Genomic DNA, 20111 nt, shown 5'->3' on the forward strand with positions numbered 1-20111 from the left:
TCCCAGACCCAGGGAAAGCCCAGCACAGCCAGGAGAAAAAACAGCTTAGAAACAGCAGCAGAAACTTGTAACACAGGAGAGGACTGCCACGAGGACGAAATCCCATGGGCAGACACACGACCCTTCAGTGCAGTGAAGAAGAGCTGGCTGGGCTGTGCTTGCTGCAGCACTGTGTTTGGATGGCAGCACTGGAATGGTGGCAGTGGGGCAATGCCAGGCTGTACACACCCCAAGGACTCCGTCACAGAGCAAGGAATGGGCTGGCAAAGCCTCTTGGATAGTGGATGTGCAAACCATCCCTGCGCCCCAACCTCTCTCCACAGCCGTGCTCACCCCTGCATTCCTCCAGCACTGCCCAGGTCACGCAGACCTCCTCACCTCACCTGTCCCGGGCGCCCTGACACCTGGCCACCCGCCATGCAGTTGCCCGCAGGGCTCCGGTTACAGCCCTATAAAGGGGGCCGGGGCGCAGGGCCGGGAGGGAGCAGTGCTGGGGTCTTCGCAGCCCTGTGGCCATGGGGAGCAGCACTTTCACCCTGGTCCTCGCCCTGGTGATGTGCGTCACCCCTGCAGCGTGCGTCACCCCCGCGGAGAGGAAGGTACGGGGATGGGTGGTGTTGGGGATGTGGCAGAAACGGCATTGGGATGCAGTGTGGGCAGCCGACAGGTCCCCTCTTAAATGCTATTTTAGGCTGGGACAAGCAGGAGACCTTTGCAAGCACCTGGTCCAGGCAATGGGCAGAGTATCTCTGGGTCACCCCCAGCCACCCAGTCACCATCTCCACAAAGCTTTGCTCCCACAGGGGCACCACACATGGGGCATCCCTTCCGCAGGGTCTGTGTCCAGGGTTACCATGCACAGGGCATCCCTTTCTACGGGGCTTCTGCCTGGGGGTACTGTGCACAGGGCATCCCCTGCCACGGGATCTGTGCCCAGGACACTATGCACAGGGCATCCCCTCCCACAGGGTCTGTGCTCAGGGGTACCACGCACAGGGCATCCGCTCCTGCAGATGTCTGTGCCTGGGGGTACTGTGCACAAGGTATCCTCTCCCATGGGATCTGTTCCCAGGGCACTGTGCACAGGGCATCCCCTCCTGCAGATGTCTGTGCCTGGGGGGTACTGTGCACAAGGTATCCTCTCCCATGGGATCTGTTCCCAGGGCACTGTGCACAGTGCATCCCCTCCCACAAGATCTGTGCCCAGGGCAGCATGCATCCCTTCCCACAGGATCTGTGCCTGGGACGCCATGCACAGGGAATCCCCTCTCACAGGGTCTGTGCCCAGGGGTACCACGCATGAGGCATCCCTTCACCTGGGGTCTGTGCCCAGGGGCACCATGTGCACTGCTGGGCTGGGACGTGGTGGCCAGGCTGCACCATACGCTCAGCAGCTGGCAGCACCTGGGGGAGCATTTCCCCAAACTGGGGACAGGGAGAGCTGTGCCCTGCAGTCGCCCCTGCAGTCGCACCTGCAGCAGGGCTCCGGGCTCTGGCCGTGGGGCAGTGGGAGGGATGGTGTCCCCCTCTGCACTGTGTGCAGGGGCAGAGGGCCCATGGCTGTGTCCCTTCAGTGCCAGCTCAGCGGGCTGTGGAGGAACGAGCAGGACTCTCTGATGGAGATTTCATCCGTGAGAGACAACGGGGACTTCCAGGGGAAATACCTCACGCGGGTCACCCTCGCCGGCGGCTGCGCCCGCGCCTCCCCCCTGAAGGGTGCCCAGCAGCAGCCTGGCGAGGGGGGCTGGCCCACCTTCGCCTTCACCGTGCGCTGGGACAAGTTCTCCAGTAAGTGCTGGGTGCTGGGGTCAGCACCACGGGGACACTGGGAGCCACGCAGTAGCCAGTAGGATTTTTCCTCTGCTGGAAATTCTGCTGGGTGATGCTTTGGTGCAGCTAAGCAGAGGGAGGCAGCGGCGCCTGACCGACGTGGGGCTAACGGGCAATGCTGGGCTCACAAGGTGCAGCTCCTCCTCACCCAGCGTCTTTGCATCCATCCCTGCCGGGCAGCCCGAGGTGCCCTTGGTGGGTCTGGACCCCATTAGTGCATGGGGTATGCAGTGCTGCAGAGCCTGGCTCGCCTGAGAAAGCCACTGGGGAAGGGCAGGTCCCCCCGGCATGGGTTGGGTGAGCGCATGGCCATCCCAGTGGAAACACAGCTGTGTCCGGGAGGACCCTGGGGAAGGGGAAGCAGCCAGGGAGCATGGGTGCCGTCCCCACTGATCTCCCAGCAAGTGCTTCCCCCAGATGCCACCACCGCCTTCACGGGGCAGTGCTTCGTGGACACTGGCGGGAAGGAGACGCTGACCACCATGTGGCTGCTGCGTGAAGCCGTCGAGTCCCTTGAGGAGGACTGGAAAGCCACGAGGTAGTGGGGGGACATGGGAGGCAGCGACCCCACAGAGGGGCCCTTCCCAGGACACCTGAGGACAAGAACCCCCTTGGGTGAGGGGACCACCCCTGGGAAGCCCCCAGCATCGGTTTGCAGCTGGCATGCCAATGCCTCCTGACTAGGGGTTTGCCCTGGCCAGGAGCATCCATCAGGTGCTTGGGGCAAGTTGGGGGGCATTTAGGGACACCCCTGAGTGGGTCGTGTCTGCGGGTCATCCCACAGAAACTCTCTGCTTCCTGCAGGGTGGGCAGAAACATCTTCACACGCAAACGCACGCCAAAAGGAATGATCCTGCCGAGCTTGTCCCCATCCTGTGAGGACACAGCTTCACCTGTGCCATGATGGCATGCTCTGGCTGCAGCCTCAATCCCCAAGGCAAGCAAAACCAGACTTTCACATAAAAAAAATAATTAAAGTCATGTCAGCTGTGGTTGTCTTTTTTAAAAAACTGCCCTCACTCCCACTCTGAGGCAGCTTCTGTCCCCATGGATACCCCTGCAGAGGTGAAGACTCATCCTTGCCCTTCCCCAGGGACATATGGATCCCCCCCAATTCCTCCCATCCAGCTCCCTGGGCTCATTTCCCACCTCATCCTAACCCAAACTTCCACCTTGCACCATGACTCCCCACCTGCCTGCTGGTGACAGACATGGCATCGACATCCTGAATCCAGTCACCTTCCTCCTGGTGCCACCATACCCATGCCCGCCAGACACCTTTCCAGCCCCGGGACTCCCCGTAGGGTTGGGTGATGGAGGTAACAGTATTGGGAGATGTGAGGTGTCTGTAAAGCGCTTCCTTCATGCTGCACGGCACACGAAGTAAAATGTGCACAGTTAAAGCCCCATCCCATCATATCCCATCACATCCCATCATAACCCATCGCATCCCATCATATCCCATCGCATCGCATCATATCCCATCGCATCGCATCATATCCCATCCCATTGTAGCCCATCATATCCCACTGCATCCCATCATATCCCATCGCATCCCATTGTATCCCATCCCACCGTATCCCATCCCATCCCATCCCATTGTACTCCATCCCATCTGATCCCCTCCATCACGTCCCCCTGGGTTACAACCAGGGATTTTACCCTTCCCTGCCGCTGCGTTTCAGCAGTGCCACTCTCTGCCTCCGTGGACACCTGCCAAGCTTAGTCAGCTCTTTTGACGCAAAGTTTTTGGCACCTCCATGGGCGAAGACGAAGCCTCTTGCAGAAGTGTTACAAATATAACCCAGCCCCGGAGGTGCCAGCACGCTAGCTGTACATTCGCCGAGCCTGGCCCAGCCCCAGCGGGGCCGGTGCACGCTGCTGTGACGTGGAGCGGTGGCTGCCACCTCCCTGGCACCTCGAACAGGGCGGCTTGTCCCTGCCAAACAGCGCAGAAAGGCAGGGGCTGGTGTCAGGCTGAAAGGATGGAACATGGCATTTAGGGCAAGAGCATGAAGTCCCCTGGGGGGATTTCTCAGGCCCCTATGATAAGCCTGTGAGTTTGGGACTGAAAGAGGCAACAAGGAGGAGTGATGTGTTAGGAGAGGGGTGATTTCCAGCCTTTGGGACCACCCGGACCAGAGGGAGAGGCTCTGAGCAGCAGCAGCAGCAGCGGGGTCCTGGGGTGTGCCGGGGCTCGTGGCGGGCACCGCGTGGTGCCACCCCAGGATGGGACTCCCCCAGCCCTGGTAACCCCACCGCAGCACTGCTGACACCCAGTGCCCCAGAGACTGCTGCTCTGGGGACGGCGGGTGTTTATGCAGCTGAATCCCACCTTAATTTTCAATTGCCCACAGCCCCGTGCCTGCTCCAGGCACTGCAGCAAGCAGAGGAGCAGCTCAGGAATGCGGGCACAGTGCACTCTCTGTCTCGTACATCCAAAGCCCCTAAGAGCAGAAAACATCAGGAAGAGTGCAAATACAAGGCTGTTTTTAGCAAACACTCTCACTTGGAGCCCAGTGCCGCTCTGTGGTTACTTCTTCCTCTAACTGTTGTCAAAGTGAAAGCAGCAAAATGAGTGTCGCGAATGAGTGATTTAGGCTGCTTAAAAAATCACTGTCAAGGGTATTGGCAAAAGCAATTTTAATAGAAGTTTATAAAAATGTGACTTAACAGAATTCGATGGCAAGGTCCACTCTATTACTTACTAAACCATACAAAGGAAAATTGAATTAGAATCAAATCAGAATGATTTATACGGAGAGAGAGCGGAGAAACAAAAGGGGGAAAGAGTAGGGAAGACCCTCCTATTGAGTCCTGAGGTTCAGAATGGATCCCCTTGCTTTCTAAAATTCTCAGAGAGGAGTTCAAGTGCGGTTGAATCCAGACTTAGTCTCAGACTTGGACATCGGTTTATGTCTAGAGGAAAAGAGAGGGTACAAGGAACAAAGAAATCCTCCCATTTAGTCACGAGCTTCAGAGAACACCCCCTTGCTTTCCAAACTCCTTCTCAGAGAGGAGTCTAGGTGCAGCTAGGTCCAATCTTAGTCTCAGAATTGGTCAACGGGTGTTATCTAAAGGATTATATGTGTTTACCAACAATTTAATGTTCATTCACAGTTTAAGGTGAATCATAAGATTTTACCAACACTTAATCATTGATGAGTTTAACATTTGCAAAGTGAGTTAGTTGCGACTACAGTCGCAACAGTAGCTTGATTCACACTCACACAGACATAAAGATATAGATATATATACAAAGGTGTACCTGTTAAAAATTCCCCTTGAGTTCCATGAAGATACTCACTTCAGATATCTCAGCATTTCTTGACAGGCCAGGGTTGAGCCTCAAGGAGGAGAGAGGTTTAGCCCAGACTTTTGGCAGCAGTCCTCCAAAATTCACAAATCGGAGAGTCTGTGAAACTCTGAGAGGCATCCCACTCAGAAGGAGATGCTGGTCACAGCCTGCTGCGGTCCAGGAGAGATCAAAGGGTCTCACCTGGGACCGCTGTTTATAGGTTTGCAAGACGATTGACTGTAGTCGTTAGCAAAAATGATGGAATTTCAGTAACAATGGTGTTGTTCCACTTGGGCTACAATCCAGGTAAGGAATGTCCCAGGGCTGTCAGGGGATGAGTGATCATTCCATTGTTCTTGCTTTCATTACCTGCCTAGGCCAGGTAACAGGAGTGCCTGGTACGGTCAGCGCTGTTCCCCGCCTTGGCCGTGCAAGAGTTCCTGGTACATTCAAGGGACATTTAACTGCTCAATTCATTGCACAAAGGCCAAAGCCTAGCTGGAATTCTGAGATGACAGAGCAGCCCAGGAGAGGTGGGGGGGAAGGAATGCACCACCACAATTAGCAGCGGATATCCAGAAGACGCTGGGGAAATGTCACTGCTGCTGAAGCAGAAGGCAGGGCGAGCCTTCCCTCCCGCGCAGCGCTGCAGCCGCTGCAGCTTGCCTCTGCCAGGGATGCCCTGGCACCGCGTGGGTGACACCGTGGTCATGGAGTGGCACCAGCAAAGCAGGGAGCAGTTGGATGTTTAAACAGGGAATAACTTCCAGCCTGCATGTGCAAGAGGCAGATTCCCAAGGAAAGTAGTTGATGCTTTCCAGGCTGCTATAAGGGCCCTAAAAAAAGCCTGCGCCCCCGCCTCCCTCCACAGCCGTGCTCATCCTCACGTTCCTCCAGCACTGCCCAGGTCAAGCAGACCTCCTCGCCTCGCCTGTCCCGTCCCGGGCACCCTGCCACCTGGCCACCTGGCCACCCACCCCGTGGCTGCCAGCCTGGTGCCTGTGGGGCTCCAGTTACAGCCCTATAAAGGGGGCTGAGGTGTGGGGCCGGCAGGGAGCCGTGTCGGGCACTTTGCAGCCCTGCGGCCGTGGGGAGCGGTGCCTTTGCCCTGGTCCTCACCCTGGCCCTGGTGGGGTGCGTCACACCTGCGGAGAGGAAGGTACGGGACGGGTGGTAATGGGAATGTGGCGCTGGCACCCTGCTAGACCCCAAAGGCTGCTGCTGGGGCTGCAGTGCTCAGCAGGGAGCCAGGGCCAGGCTGCCGGAACTGGTGGGACCAGCACTGTGCAGTGCTGAGGGAAGCAGTGGAGAGGCTGGGAGGGAGGGACCGCTTCTACAAGGATGCTCCTCACTGTGGGAATCCGTCCGGAGACAGGCAAACAGATCCATGCCCCAGAGAAACTCCATTTCCCACCAGGCAAGCAGGGAAAGCAGCGCACCCTCCACTTTAGCATGGGGAGGACCCGCACTCCCCTGGGTGGCGGCAGCAAACAACCCAGAGCAGCAGTTGGGTCGTGCCGAGGTGGCGATGCCAGTGGCACCAGCTTCAGACAGGGTCCATGGCACGTCACCCAGTGCTGCAGGCATCCCCGGGCAGAGCCAGGGTGGTGGGGTGGGAGCAGGATGCCCCCCCTGACTGGCCAAGCACCCCAAGACACAGCACTGGTCTTGCAGTGCCTCCTCTCCGGGTCCTGGCGTAGTGACACTGGCTGCCGGATGGTCGTGTCTGTCCTCAGCAAGGACGGCAGCTTCTCGGGTTCCTACCTGCTGGGTCCTGCCGACAGTGACTCCAAAATCCTCACCTCACCACTGGAGGGGTCCCAGCAGGATGCGGGGCTGGTCCCGCAGCCCACCTTCTCCTTCACCGTGTGGTGGAGGCTCCGAGGTAGGCAGGAGGGGGCCATCACCCTGCAGCGGGGATGCCAGTGGGATGCAGGGGGGTGGCTTCATGCCTTGCCTCCCCAACTCACGCCACCTCGGACCCTTCCAGACCCGGAGACAGCCCGGACGACTGCCTTCCTGGGCCAGTGCTACGTGGGCACTAATGGGGGGGAGACCCTGCATGCCCTGTGGCTCCTGCGAGAGGCGGCCAACAGCCCCGCTGAGGACTGGAAAGCCACCCGGTGAGCGCTGGGTCCCGGCCACTGCTCTGCCAGGCTTTCCTGCACCCCAGGCTGGAGAAGGGAGAAACCCCACGGGGTGAGGCATGGCAGGACCAGGAGGGTGAAATGGGTTTGTCACTGGTGACGAGCAGGGGCTAAGGAGCATCCCTGTGACCTGGCCAGCCCCTGCATCCCAGGTGTGCCCCAGGGTGGATGACCCCAGGATGGAGTCTGACCCCAGCTGGACCCCCCCTGGGACTCTCCTTGCACTCTCCTCAGCAGGAAGAGAGCAGGACACGATGCCAGCACCTGGTGCAGCCTCTGCTACAGGGTGTTGGAGCCTGGGGCATCCCACTCAGCACACAGCGAGGCAGCGGGGAACACAGTGCCACCTCTTGAGTTTCCCCTCTGTACCCTCCACCACAGCATAGGTGGCCCTGGCTGGGTGAACCACAGTGATTTAGGGTTTCCTGCAGGATTGGCACCAGCATTTTCACCCGGATAAAATAACAGCAAGTGGGGAAATCCAGGATGCCCAGGACCACAAGGAGACGGTGCTCCCCCCCGCCAGGCTCTGCCTGCACTGACATGCTGCATTTCAGCAGCTCTCAGCCCACAGGGTCATGCTTTCCCAGGCAAGTTCAGCCCAGCATGAAGACTGGGCACCAGGTGCAAAATAAAGGGTTTCTGTGGGGATGCAGGGCTTGGCTCTGGTTTCTACCCTGCCTCGAATTCGTGGGGTTTGTCTTGCCCCGCCGCCACCCTCCCACAGGGAGGCTTTGTGCAGCATCTACAAGGGCAGCAGGGTCCCTGGGGATGGGGGCTGTCCCATGTCCCCTCCATGGCAGTGTGCAGCAGTGCTGCGCCTGCAAACCTGCCACTGTGCTGTGAGTAACTTGTCCCTCGGGGTCCCTCCCAAATGTCCCCAGGGGTGCAGGGCAAACCGGGCTGTGACCAGGCAGCGGGATGAGGCACAGCCTCAGTGGGATGCCGTGGGCAGCACGTCCCAGGGCTGCAGGGCAGGGTCCAGGCAGAGCCTTCCTCTTGCGAGGAAGTTTCTCAGGCACCCGAATGCACGCAGAGGCTGCAAATGGCTTTTGCAGAACCGGCAGCCTCCCATTCCCAGCCCCGGCGGATGCGCTGCGGCGGCTGGCTGCCAACCGCCCAGGGGTGGGGAAAGCTCCCAAACAGCCCATCCTGAGAGAGACCCCTCTATGCGGCCGTGTCCCCCGAGCAATGCACACGGAGGGGGTCTCCAGCCAAGCGCCTGCTGTGCTGCATGTGGCCAGGGAAAGGGAAGAGAGAAAGGACACATCTGGCACTGGCTGTTTTTTTTCGGGGCATCTCAGCCTGACCTCTCTGCTCTCTGCCTCAGAAATGTAGCCAAAGCAATCCCAACACAACCGGCTCCCTTGGGGCTTCAGCAGCCCCAGGGCTGAGGTGCCTGGTTTCGGGAGCTGAGGGAAGGCGGTGGCTCCATCGCTGTATTTCCAGCCGCTTTTTTAACCGGGCACTCAGTTTTCTGCTGTTTTTTCTGTTTACACCAATAACCAGTAGCTGGTGCTAGTGGATAAAAATAGGATGGACGCTGACACAGAGTTTATGTTTCCCTTGAGAAGGAGGGTATGTCTTATTTCTGCTACTGACTGAAATTCCCACCTCTCTGAGAAACCCTGATTCCTTTAAAAAAAAAGGAAAATCTGATTCCTTTAAAGCCGTGAGCAGGAGGTGTTTTGTACCAGCCACACAGCCCAGGCCCTCCATGGCAATAGGAGGCAAATTTCATTTCATGCTTTCATAACTTTCAGTATGTCACTACTGTGGAAAGGAGATGGCACTACCAACGCTCAGGCACCACCAAGCAAAAAAGAGAGGGTTTCCATTCGATAACACCCATACGTGACTTGCCAAGGGCTGAGCAGAATATTTTGCTCTGAAAGGCTCATGTTTCTGGTTTGTCGGCGTGCTCCCACGATGCTGACACGGGCACCTGCCGGACCATGCGTGGGATACGGGTTGACCTTGGGAATAACATGGCAGGGAGGGCAAGCAGCGGCCATAACACCGACCTAAGCCAGAGTGCAGGGCCGTGTGTGCGTGCAAGCAGCGCTGATGCACACACAGCCTGCACTCTGATCCCTGCAGCGTGCAAGGGAAATAGGTGTCACGGAGGGTCTGTAGCAAGGAGGAGGAGGAGGGTGGCAGAAATACCAGGCTCCTCCTGTTTCTGCGCCTGATGGAAACAAGGTACGAGTCTCCTTGGCCAAAGGACTCATTCTGGGCATTTTTATCATCGCTGCCCTTTAACCCAAGGCACGACGCCCGGGCTGGGCTTCCTTCCTCTTGCCAGCTCCAAGCTGACCGCTGTGGGACCGGCACAAGAACACAGAAAGCAATGAAAAATAGCAGCCCCGGGGCAGCACAGGCTGAGACCATGGAGCAACCGTCCCGAAAACCTCCCAGTGCAATCTCTTTCCCAGTGCAGTACAGGGACAAGCTCTGGGCTTTGCGATATCCCAGCCTCTGCCGCAAGGTTTCCGCATGGAAGGGCTGCGCCGGCTGGTGCAGGCAGCACCTGGCAGCAGAAGTGTGTTTTTGGCTGCATTTGATGAGGAGCCCGCTGCGCTCGCCTGGCTCCCTGCCTGCTCTCCCACAGTGATCTCCCGTCCTGACATTTGGCCAAGCAAGCCAGACTGCTGTGGAGAACAGTGCTGACCCCATCACCCCTGGCCAAACACCGGCTTGGTGGCCGCTTCCTGCTTTGCTGGCAACACCATCGCGTTTTATTTCGGATGACTCATACAATATCGATTAGTGCTGGGCCAGGGACTCCAGGTGACATCAGTGGTATTATACACCTCAGCCTTGAACTGCAAAACATGAAACGGAAGCGAGGACAGGGTCCTAGACCTTCCTGCCACTGTGAAAGGCTCCGGGGAAAAAGGTCCGGTCATTCCCTGGAAGTGCTCGTGGGCTGCCTGCACCGGCCAGAGCAGAGCTGTGACCCGACCCTCTTAGGAGCATGCTGCTGCCCATCCTGAGGCAGGGCCCGTGGAGGACCACCCCTTGGCTGTCTCTCCTCCTTGGACAGAGACACAGTGTTCAATTTTATCTCTCGTTCGCCTGCACAAGCACCCTTTGCTTCCCAGGTGGGTTGCAAGCACAGTGCTGCCTGCACCCGTCGCCTCGCTGGGCTCCCACACCCCCAAACCCCATGCTGGGCTCCACAGCCTGAGCTCAGGGTCTGCTAGTGCCTCCCGGGGACCCAGTGATCCCAACCAAACCCAGAGCCCAGCCCCGATTTAGCAACCACCGAAGCAGGCAGGGCCCTTCCTGCGGCCCCCGGTTGAGGGGACAGGGCTGTTGCACCACCCTGGCTCTGCTCTGCTTCCTGCGATTGTGCAGCTCCCTGTTACGACAGCAGCAGTGGAGGCAGACAGTGTCTCCTCACACTTCCTACCAGGCAAGCTGCTTGCTTCCGCAGCGCCGGTGGCTTGGGTGCGTGCACGTCAAACATGGGCGCTGGGTGCTCCCAACATCCACTTGTCTCCAAAAGTGGTTCAGGAGTGTTTTCACACCCTTGAAGGGGGGTGAGAACTGATCAACTGCCCTGCAAATTTGTGCCGTGCCTCAACAAGCTCCTCTGCACAGCCGCAGCCACAGGAAGGGAAGGCAGCACGTGTTCCCCTTCGTTAGCCTGCGAGTGATCACCCCGCAGCCTCCCTTGGGTTCCTCCCACCACACTCCCAGCCCCTGGCGCAGCCCCAAGCCTCCACCCAGCAGTCCAGCCCTTCACTGAAATGACCACAGAGGGGACAGTCACACACGGTTAGTATTTATTTACACGTTATTAATAAGGAAATTATTATTATCCTGATGTAGTTGAAGATGTCCCTGCTCATTGCAGGGGGGTTGGACTAGACGACCTTTAAAAGGTCCCTTCCAACCCAAACCATTCTATATGATTCTACGAGATGTTCTGAAGTAGGATGAGGAGAGATGCTCATCAACAGGTACCACTAAGCTACATCCCAGGAAAGACACTGCTCACCAGCTCAAGGTGTTTCTGCTCAGCCCTGGGGAGCAACCACAGGCAGCTGACTGCATGACCGGCCAGTGCAGCAAAGCTCAGGCACACAAGGGCACAGCTCTGAAACAGTCCTGTGGCCAGGAAAGCCTTCAGAAGAGCATGCAAATCTGCTGCTCTCTGCTCCACACCACCTCAGCAGTCGAGTTCGAAGCATGCCTTCTCCCCGAGGCCCAGAAGCCCCGCTCCCAGGACTGTGGGAGATGAAAGTCTCAGCCCCTACAAAAGGGAAACAGCACACACGGCTCGGGAAGGACTCCACATCATTACCTTCTCTAGTGAGGCCAGGAGCTGTGCCCATGGCTCAAAAGCTAGCAGGAACAGGAGACACGCAGGGTCTGTCACAATGGTAGGACCACTCCCTGTGAGGACACTGAAGGTCAGCTCGCTATCTCACACCTAGAAATCAGGCAACACTGCAGGATTAAGGACAAGGGACAGATGCTTGCGGCCACCAGACATGGTAAGAAGTGCAGGACCCAGCCTGTTCACCTCCACCTGGGCAGGGAAGAAGCAGGGCAGCGGCCTCCATCACCAACTGCATCCAGTCAGACCATGTACGGGCACCTCAGGCCCGACCGCCTTCACCCTCCATGCCACAGCCCATCCCTGCGAGCCACGGGACGCACCCTGGGCTGCAGGCCACGTCAGCAGCCGTAGCAAAGCTCCCAGTTTCCTACCCCATCTCAGGATGGAGTCCTGCTATAGATATACAAAGCAAAGTGTCAGAACAGATCAACTATAAAACTATCCCTCCCCAGTAAACCCTCTGAGCTGCCAGCAATCGGGAGAGTGGTCAGAAGATTCTGCTTTGATAGATTATTTGTTAATGCAGCTCTGTTTGTCCCTGCCTGGCAGGGTGCCCAGCATCACCCCCCGAGGCAGGAGGCAGTGGTGGTCACATCTCATCAGCATGGTGCAGCTCGATGACAACTGTGGCAGAGCGTTCCACCAACTCCTGCCTCTCAGCTTGCCACGCCACCGCTGCCTGCAGAGGGTTGCTCTGCGAGCGCTGCTCCTGAGGCTGGGAAGGGCTCAGCTCGGAACCGGCTGCCACTGGAGGGTCAGAGGATGAGTTGCTGTTGAAAGAAGATCTGGGATTCGGGTTGGGTGGGCTGTGCCCCTCTTCCTGTGATTGATTGAGGCTGCCTGACAGCGAGGGGTCCTCAGGCTCTGGGCTGAACCCCTCCAGCGCAGCGTCGTCCTGCACATCAGGTGCTACCTCGTTTGGGATCTCGCGGATCTGCCGTGACAGCACTGCAAGAGAGGTAGAGCCAGCCCTGTCATTCCCAGCTTCTCACTGTCCTGCTCTGAGCGCAGGCCACTACGGAGCCCACGAGAGGGGAACAAACTGTTCAACTAGGGCTGCCTCCTCCCAGGGGAGGCGGGGAGCGGATGCTGCACAGCTGCCAGACACAAGCACAGCTTGTGCTCCAAAAGGGACCGGATCCCTCCAGTTCTTGTACCGCCCCTGGCCCAGGGCCCTGCCCCCAGGCAGGACTCTGCAACAGGGTTGAGGAAGAGTCCAGAGCTGGGGCAAGACAGCAAAGCCAAACCTCGTGGTCACCCTAGGCAAGGGGCTGCTGGGTTGGAGGCACCCCAGATTTCAGGCTGTCTCTGAGGAAGATGCTCTGCCCTGGAGGGCAGTGCTTCACTTGCAGCCATGCCTCAGCCCCCCAGCACTCACCTCTGAGCTCCGGCTGTGGCTCTCTGCTCCCAAATGAGCAGATGCTGGGGGAGAGAATGAGGCAGAAGGACAGAACCATGACCTGGAAACAGAAAGATCAGCAGAGACCTCAGCAAAGGACATGGATAGGCATCGTTAGCCGCAATAAACACCTCTCTCCCAAACTTAGAAGGGCAGCAGAGACCCCTCACAGACACTGGGGCTGAAGCCACTCACCATGACGCGGGTTTTTCCTGTGGTAGTTATGGCGGTGTACTGTCTCACCAAGGCCTGCAGTTTCTGCAACTGCTCGAGCAGTGACCTGCAGGACAGCAGGCAACGCAGGTTAATGCAGCGGCTGAATCAAGAGCTGCATGCTCCCCTTCTCCCCCCTTTGCAGCCAAGGACAGGCCACAATCCCAAGAAGAGGAACAAGCCTTCCCCACCACATCTCCTGCCACGTCCAACAACAAGAACTCACGTGTTCTGCTGCTGGAGCTGCTGCACCTTCTTCTCCAGCTCGTGGTTCTGAGCTGTGCAGGCTGCCACCCTGCCCAGGAAAGACGAACAGCACGGGGGAAAAACAGAGAGGTTTTTTCAGTCAGCAGCAAGGACTTCACCAGAGTCTCTCTTCAGGTAATCAGCCACCACCTCTGGGTGGCTGGGGCAGATAAAACTGCTCTTGGGGTCTGCCCAGCACCACCTGGAGCAAAGCCCAGAGAGCGACAGCTCACACCAGGTTTGGGGAGGGGTGAGCCCTGCCCAGTCCCACAGAGAAGCACCAGACTAATCCCTAAGGATGCTCACTCCTAGGAGCACACCAGCCCTGCAGATCCATGATGTCAGGCTATATTGCAAACTAGCTTGACCTGGAGAACGTGCTGGATCTGGCAGGCCAGCCCCTGGCTTGAGCAGAGCAAGCTCTGAGCCATCTCCAAGAGTAAGAGAGCAGGGCAGGCTATACCCCAAGCTTCTGAGCACCCTGAGAAGAGCTGCTGCCACACAGGGCCAGCCTCACTTTCTGCCCAGGGCGGCAAGACCCCAGCAGCGGCACAGCACAGCTGCTTGTGACCGGTACCCCCTGCTCCAGACCCCTGCAATGTGGTAAGCACAACTACCACCATTTTATGAGGGGAGCAGCAATTCTGTGACCGAGCGGGTCACATATTTGTTCCCGTCCCCTCATTATCAGGCCCTGAAGGTCCTGTGCACCAAGTAGGCAAACCAAACAGATTTCTTCTTCCCCTTCCTACTGGCCTCAAGGCTCTGGGCACCAGGCCGGTTACTCCCTTCCTTACTGGCCTTGTCCCAGGCACCCGGCCAGCCCGTTGTTGTTGATGACCCTGCCACAGAGCAGGGAAGTGTAACAGCACACAGAGCACTGTCCATAAAATCAAGCAGTTACAAGTCCTAAGAGGGAAGCTTGACTGGAGCTGGACAGTGAGACCCAGGACCCCCCCTGGCTAGGGACACCTCCACCTTCATCTGCTTCCTCCCATGACTGAGGGAGTGACTCGTATTCCTTTATATCATTTTAGAGTGTAGATTATGATCATTACATTGATACAGCAAACCATGTATTAAGATCTGACCCGATCTGCAGAGGGTCCAGGTGATTAGAAATCATACATAAGTCGTATTAGGATCTAGGTGATTAGAAATTATAAGTTAAGTTGTATTATTAATTCTGTATTACGCTGCTATATTGATTCTGCTTGTAGAAATCCTGTGCCATTCTAATCATAAATTCTGTGCTATACTAACCATGATATGTTAAGAAAACAAAGCTTCAACTGAAACTACAATTTAGAGCCATCATGATTCTGCCAAGGATCCCTAAAAGAACCTGTCTGTCCCCTCAGTATCGGGTGACACTGCTGTGTGCCCATTACCTGTTTTCCAGGCCATCCACGTAGATCTTCCTCCTGCGACGACTATCCTGGGCTGACTGTTTGTTCCGGATCTTCCGACGCACTTTCTTCAGAAGCTGCTCTTCAGCCTGCAAGGGTCACTTCTCGTTAGCAGCAACCCCTGGGTGTTGCCAATCCAGCTCACACAAACCCTGCATACACCTCAGCACTCAGCCCACGTGCTTTTGTCCTCTGTCCCTCCCACATCAATGAACTGCAGGAGCTGCAAGGCAAACTCTGGCCTGCTGATGCGGCCAGAAGCTTCCCCGGTGTAGCAGAAGTGAGGCATACCTAAGGGAGATGAAAAGCACGCAGCTCACAAGCCACTAGTCAAGCGGGAAAAAATAGGTTGGAGGTACTTGTGGTGTAACTGCCTGTCCTGCAAGTACTCATAAGTGGGGAGACTGACAGCAGCCAGGTCTCATTGCTCTTTGTATCTACCTGACTAGCAAAGCAGAGGCTGCTGTGCATGTGGACACCCCCCAGGCCTCGAAAGGAGGAAAAGGACGCCAAGTCCTGCTGCATGCTGCCCTGAACACAGCACCTGGACACCAATGCTCTCATCAAGGCACCATCCTGTATTTTCGAACCCCTACTCTGGCTGAAGCATTTGAGTGGTCCAAGTCTGTTTGGTAGTGACAGGCTGTAGCGGGGACTCACTTTGGTCAGTGGCAGACAGGTTGGTAATGAAACACCTTCTTTCTCCAGCAGCTGCCTCTCCTCCTCTGTCAGGACCAGCTCTGGGAAGTCCGACTACAAAACCGCAAAAATATGCCCTCTGAGAAGGCAAAGTAAAGGGATTCCACCCCAGGGCAGAGAGGGCATGCAGAAAGCACACAGAACCGGCATCAGCTCTCCCAAAGCAGCATCATGCTTTCCTCAGAGAGATCCCTCACAGGAGCTAAGCCAGGAGAGAAGGGGAGATGTGAGCAGAAACAAAGCCTGGGGCCCACACGCATGGCAGTCAGTACCTGCACGATGGCTTCAGGCACAAGCTGGGGTCCAGCTTCCACTGCAACAGCAATGGGGAAGCTGGAGCTCTCTTCCAGTGCCTTGCTTGGGCCTTCGAAACCCATCCATGTCCCTGGGGAAGGAAAGGAGAGTCAAGCGCTGGGCTTCAGTGAGGCAGCACCTGACCAGCCAGCTTTGAGTAGCATGAAACCACAATTTTACAGCAGCAGAAAGCCACTAACCTTGGCTGTCTCCATCACTGCCTGGCACCCACGCAAAAAAAAAAACAATGCGGGATTGCTTTTCTGCCTGTAGCCAGGACAAAAAGAACCCACACACATCACTTACCAAGGTCAATGGAAACATCTCCTTCTGCCATGTCAGACCTCACACTTTCCAGCACAGGCGAATTCTGATGGAGGGAATAGTTGTGATCAACCTGCACAATGTCTGAGCGCTGAGGGCTGCCGGCAAAGCCGCTGCCAGGGCTATGGGACAGATGCTGATCCTCAGAAATGCCGCTGTCACTGTCAGCAGGCGAATAACCCTGCAGTGTGCCCGGTTCATCTTCAAAGGAGCTCAACAGGGAGCTGATGAAGTCATCCACATCCTTGTCCAGGAGCTGTGGGAAAAAAAGCATTTATTCAGCTGGGAGCCAAACCTCCTGAACCACAACCCAGCAGTGATTCCTCTCAAGAAACTCACCTCAGGCTCTGGCAGGTCCCAGTCTTCCATCAGACATTTCTCCTCCCCTGGGATTTCAGGGCAGGGAGCATCATCCTTTAGGAGGAAGTCAAGCAGGTCCTCATCTGGCAGGACAGCCAGTTCCTCTGGGCACGACATCTGAGCAGGACACCCAAAGTCAGCACAGGCACAGGGGGAGACGCCAGCACTCCTTCAAGATGTCCCTCAGCCCCTAAGGACAAAGTCTCCCCATGCAACAGCAACAGCTGCCAGGGCCTTGCCGCAACGACCAGCCCATGAGTACTTCCCCAACAAGCCCATTGTACCAGCACTGTTGGCCCCACCACACCAGTTTCCCCACCAGACTACTGGGACCCAGCCATAGGAGCCATGCTCCACCCAGGATGCAAAAGCTGCAGGAAGGAGAGGGAAAGCAGAAGGGCCCCAGACTTTTTGCTGTGGAGGGCATGCAAGATCCTGCTGTTCCACAGAAGCCCAAAGGTGCCGTACTCCCTGTACGCAGCCAGCAGGGCCAGCCTCCTATCGCAGGCGAATTATTAGGAGGAGTCATTGTTGTGGGATTAACTAAAAGGATTTTATTAATGATTAAACGATGATCAAATGATAATTAATTGACGACTGAATGAAAATGAAATTGTAATCAAATGGTGATTAAGCAATAATTCAATGGTAATTAAACATTGCTTTGACAATGATTTAAGTGATGACATAGACAATAATTTAGACAGTGGTCAAGCACTCTACATCTCACCACACTTCTAATAATTAAGCTATAACTGGATATACGCATATAAAAATGTTGCTAGCGTACAACCCGCTTTTAGGCCGAATGTAAAATGCCACTTACCTCGCTGTAGATATCAGATGCCGCGTAAAGGGTCTCTCAGCCTCGAGGAATAACCTTGAGAGGTTACCTTCCCCCTGCCCAAGGGAGAGATGCCCGCCGTGCAGCCTGGTGCCGTGCAGGATTGCTCAATGGGCTCGGGGAGGCTACAGGTATTTATAGCGTAAAGTGATGCACACGTAGTCAAACCCCGCCTTGGTGTTTGTGCAGTTGTGCAGCTGTGGCAGTTTTAGTTTTGTCTAGTCCCAGCTTTGGCTGGTGCTGTTATCTCCTGATAAGACATGTCCTCGATTCCTTGGTCCCTGGGAAGATGTGGCTGCACGTGGTTCTCACGGTTTGCACGGCAGGGCTGGTATCAGTCAGGCCTGCTTGTTGGCGATGCCTGAACCAAAGTGCTGCTCACTCAGCCAGAGTGGGGGCATCCGTCACGCCTCCCCATTAGCGCCGTTAAGCTTTCACATCTAGCTGGCAGGTGTCACAGTCCAAGAGCCAAAAAAAACCCCACCCAAAAGCAGAAGGCCAGGGCAGACCCCAGCCACAGGGCTGCTGTGGCAGCTGCCTGGAAGCGGGAAGCTGGTGCGCGGGGCTGCCCTGCCAGATGGCACAGAGGCAGAAAGCAGAGCAGGGAGAGGAAGGGAGCTGGGCAGAGCCCAGGCAATGCCAGGGCCCGTTGCTTCCACGGACACTGAGGACTTGCTACCTAGGAAGCATGCGCTGGGCAGGCAGCAAGGGGTGGAGGAGAACAAGAGGGGACAGCAGCCAGTGAGGCAGAAGGAAGGGTGTGTGGCAGGCGCATCCATGACAGCAACCGTTCCCCCGCCTAGACACCCACCCGAGGGAAGCCAACAGGCCTCTCACAGCCCCAGCCGTGGGGCCGGCCCTCGGGCAAGCACGGCGTGCCGCTGCCCGGGGCGCAGCTGCAGCCAGCGCCTCCCCGCCGGGCAGCACAGCCCAAGGCCTGACAGCGCGGCCCCGCGCGGGAGGAGGGTCGCGGCTCCAGGCAGGCCGCCACCACCGGGCCGCCCCGCGGGTGGCAGCCGCCGGCCACGTCGCAGAGCCCCCCGGCCCCGCCTGGGGCGAGGGGCGGTCCCGCCGTCCCGGACCCCCGGCCCCCTCATCCCGCCCCGCCCCTCACCTCAGCGCGACGCCGCTTCCACGGCACCAGCAGCGGCGTCACACGCCTCCCAGCAGGCCGCGCGCGCGCGCTCGGCGGCCCCGCCCCTCCCAGGGTGACGCGGCGGCGCGGGCGCCCATTGGCCGGTGGCGCGTGGGCGGCGGGAGCGCGCGGCGGGGCGGGAGCGCGCGGCGGCAGCCGCCGTGGGCCGGGGCGGGGGGGGGGTTGCGGCCCGGGGCGCCCGCGGGGCCGCCGGGGTGTGCGGGCCCCGGGGGTGCGCCGGGCTGGGCTTAGCCGGGCCGGGAGGAGGCCCGAGGGTGCGAGCAGCGGGCAGAGCACGGCCCTGGGGTGCTGGCGCTGAGCCGTGCCCGGCCCTGGGGCGCAGGGCGGTGCTGCGCGGGGCCCGGGCAGTGCATACCCCGGGGCGTGCGGCCGGGATGCTGCGGGGGGGGGGGCGGGAACCGGGCGGAGCGCAGTCCCAGGGTGCCGAGCCGAGTCGCCCGGCGGCGGGCGGTCCTAGGCGCATGCGCGGCGGGGGAGGTGGGGGGCGGGAGGCGAGCGGTGCCGCCCCGCTCCGCACAGCCTCGGCGCGGCCGCCGCGCTGCTCCTGCCCGCGCACAGGTACGGGGACGGGGGAGACACGGGGTCTCGGTAACGGGGAGGGGGGCGCGAAGCACGTGGTGCCGGTGACCGGCAACGCCCTGGCTCCCGGGGGGCTGCCGGAAGCGGATGTCCCGGAGGGCGCCCCCCCTCCCCCCCCCCTTCCCGGTCACCGGGGGGCGTAGGGAGGAGCAGCGTTCCGGTTACCGGGGCCTCCCTGCTCCCACCGGGGCGCCTCCGCCGGGCTGCGGTGACCCAGGGACTTCCGGGGGCCGGTCACGCCTTGGCCTGGTTTTGGGGTTCGCCCCATCGCCCCGGGGCTGGCGGCACCCGAGCACCGACACCCCCCGCGGCAGCATGGGCAGGCACGGCCGGGCCGGGCCTGGCCCCGTTAACCGCGGCCCTGTCCTTGCCCTGCCCCAAAATAGCCGCCGCCGCAGGCCTCGGCCCGAAGTCTCCGCTGGCAAGGCCCGGGCCAGCATCCCCGCCTCGGGCGTCCCCGGGGACCGAGCGGGAGCGGCCTGGCTGCGGCCACGGGCCCTCCAGCCGGGGCGGGGCGGGGGGGGGGTGAGCTTTGGTGCCGGCCGGGCTCGGCGGCGAAGCGTTCCCCCTGCCCTTCCTGCCCACCCTGCCGGTACGCGGCGGGGGGGAAGCGAGTGGGAAGGGTGTCTCCAGCCCGCGGCGCGGTTTTGGGTGGGGACGCTGGAGGACACGCTCTGCACGGCTGCGCCGCGGCCCGGGGAGATTCCCCCCCCCCGGCCCGGCAGCTCCCGCCGATTATCCCAGGATGGACAAAACTGGTCGTGGGACCCCGGGACGGGGCGCTGGGGTGGGGCGCGTGGGGCTGGGGTGGGTGCTGTGGGGCAGGGCTGACCCCCATCGGGGAAAAGCGTGGGTCCCCACCGTGCCCCGGCTGGAGCAGCTAACCGGGCGAGGGAGACCCTGCCCCATCCTCTGCCCGCTCCCTGACGGACCCTGCCCGCGCCCCTGCGAGCTCCCCGGCC

The 20111-nt window shown here is 58.9% G+C and overlaps 3 protein-coding genes across 3 annotated transcripts; 2 read left to right on the forward strand and 1 right to left on the reverse strand.

The window, feature by feature from the left end:
- The first annotated feature begins 429 nt into the window (after positions 1-429).
- Positions 430-2734, forward strand: LOC132320748 (avidin-like). Its single transcript, XM_059834083.1, has 4 exons — positions 430-599; positions 1575-1788; positions 2248-2368; positions 2635-2734. The coding sequence occupies exons 1-4, from the start codon at positions 516-518 to the stop codon at positions 2732-2734; spliced, it is 519 nt and encodes a 172-aa protein (XP_059690066.1). The 5' UTR covers positions 430-515.
- Positions 2735-5403: 2669 nt separating this feature from the next.
- Positions 5404-7740, forward strand: LOC132320682 (avidin-like). Its single transcript, XM_059833423.1, has 6 exons — positions 5404-5434; positions 6000-6123; positions 6206-6287; positions 6803-7013; positions 7119-7251; positions 7707-7740. The coding sequence occupies exons 1-6, from the start codon at positions 5404-5406 to the stop codon at positions 7738-7740; spliced, it is 615 nt and encodes a 204-aa protein (XP_059689406.1).
- Positions 7741-11044: 3304 nt separating this feature from the next.
- On the reverse strand, positions 11045-18136 carry CREB3 (cAMP responsive element binding protein 3). The gene is made up of 10 exons (XM_059833746.1): positions 17397-18136; positions 16550-16687; positions 16193-16466; positions 15865-15977; positions 15554-15646; positions 14876-14982; positions 13465-13533; positions 13221-13305; positions 13005-13086; positions 11045-12574 (listed from the first exon to the last, which is right to left on the reverse strand). The coding sequence occupies exons 2-10, from the start codon at positions 16685-16687 to the stop codon at positions 12216-12218; spliced, it is 1320 nt and encodes a 439-aa protein (XP_059689729.1). The 5' UTR covers positions 17397-18136; the 3' UTR covers positions 11045-12215.
- Positions 18137-20111: the final 1975 nt, after the last annotated feature.

This window comes from Gavia stellata, chromosome Z (genome assembly GCF_030936135.1).
Source record: "Gavia stellata isolate bGavSte3 chromosome Z, bGavSte3.hap2, whole genome shotgun sequence".
Classification (NCBI taxonomy): domain Eukaryota; kingdom Metazoa; phylum Chordata; class Aves; order Gaviiformes; family Gaviidae; genus Gavia; species Gavia stellata.

What these genes read in the sequence shown, in the direction of transcription:
- LOC132320748 (XM_059834083.1), top strand. Translation starts at nt 516, where the DNA reads ATGGGGAGCAGCACTTTCACCCTGGTCCTCGCCCTGGTGATGTGCGTC. An exon ending in GCGCTGGGACAAGTTCTCCA is followed by an intron (nt 1,789 to 2,247) that starts GTAAGTGCTGGG and finishes TGCTTCCCCCAG; the next exon opens with ATGCCACCACCGCCTTCACG. An exon ending in GAGGACTGGAAAGCCACGAG is followed by an intron (nt 2,369 to 2,634) that starts GTAGTGGGGGGA and finishes TGCTTCCTGCAG; the next exon opens with GGTGGGCAGAAACATCTTCA.
- LOC132320682 (XM_059833423.1), top strand. Translation starts at nt 5,404, where the DNA reads ATGGTGTTGTTCCACTTGGGCTACAATCCAG. An exon ending in ACCCCGTGGCTGCCAGCCTG is followed by an intron (nt 6,124 to 6,205) that starts GTGCCTGTGGGG and finishes GGCACTTTGCAG; the next exon opens with CCCTGCGGCCGTGGGGAGCG. An exon ending in TCACACCTGCGGAGAGGAAG is followed by an intron (nt 6,288 to 6,802) that starts GTACGGGACGGG and finishes CTGGTCTTGCAG; the next exon opens with TGCCTCCTCTCCGGGTCCTG.
- CREB3 (XM_059833746.1), bottom strand. Translation starts at nt 16,687, where the DNA reads ATGTCGTGCCCAGAGGAACTGGCTGTCCTGCCAGATGAGGACCTGCTT. An exon ending in GGGACCTGCCAGAGCCTGAG is followed by an intron (nt 16,467 to 16,549) that starts GTGAGTTTCTTG and finishes TTTTTCCCACAG; the next exon opens with CTCCTGGACAAGGATGTGGA. An exon ending in AGATGTTTCCATTGACCTTG is followed by an intron (nt 15,978 to 16,192) that starts GTAAGTGATGTG and finishes TTCCTTCCCCAG; the next exon opens with GGACATGGATGGGTTTCGAA.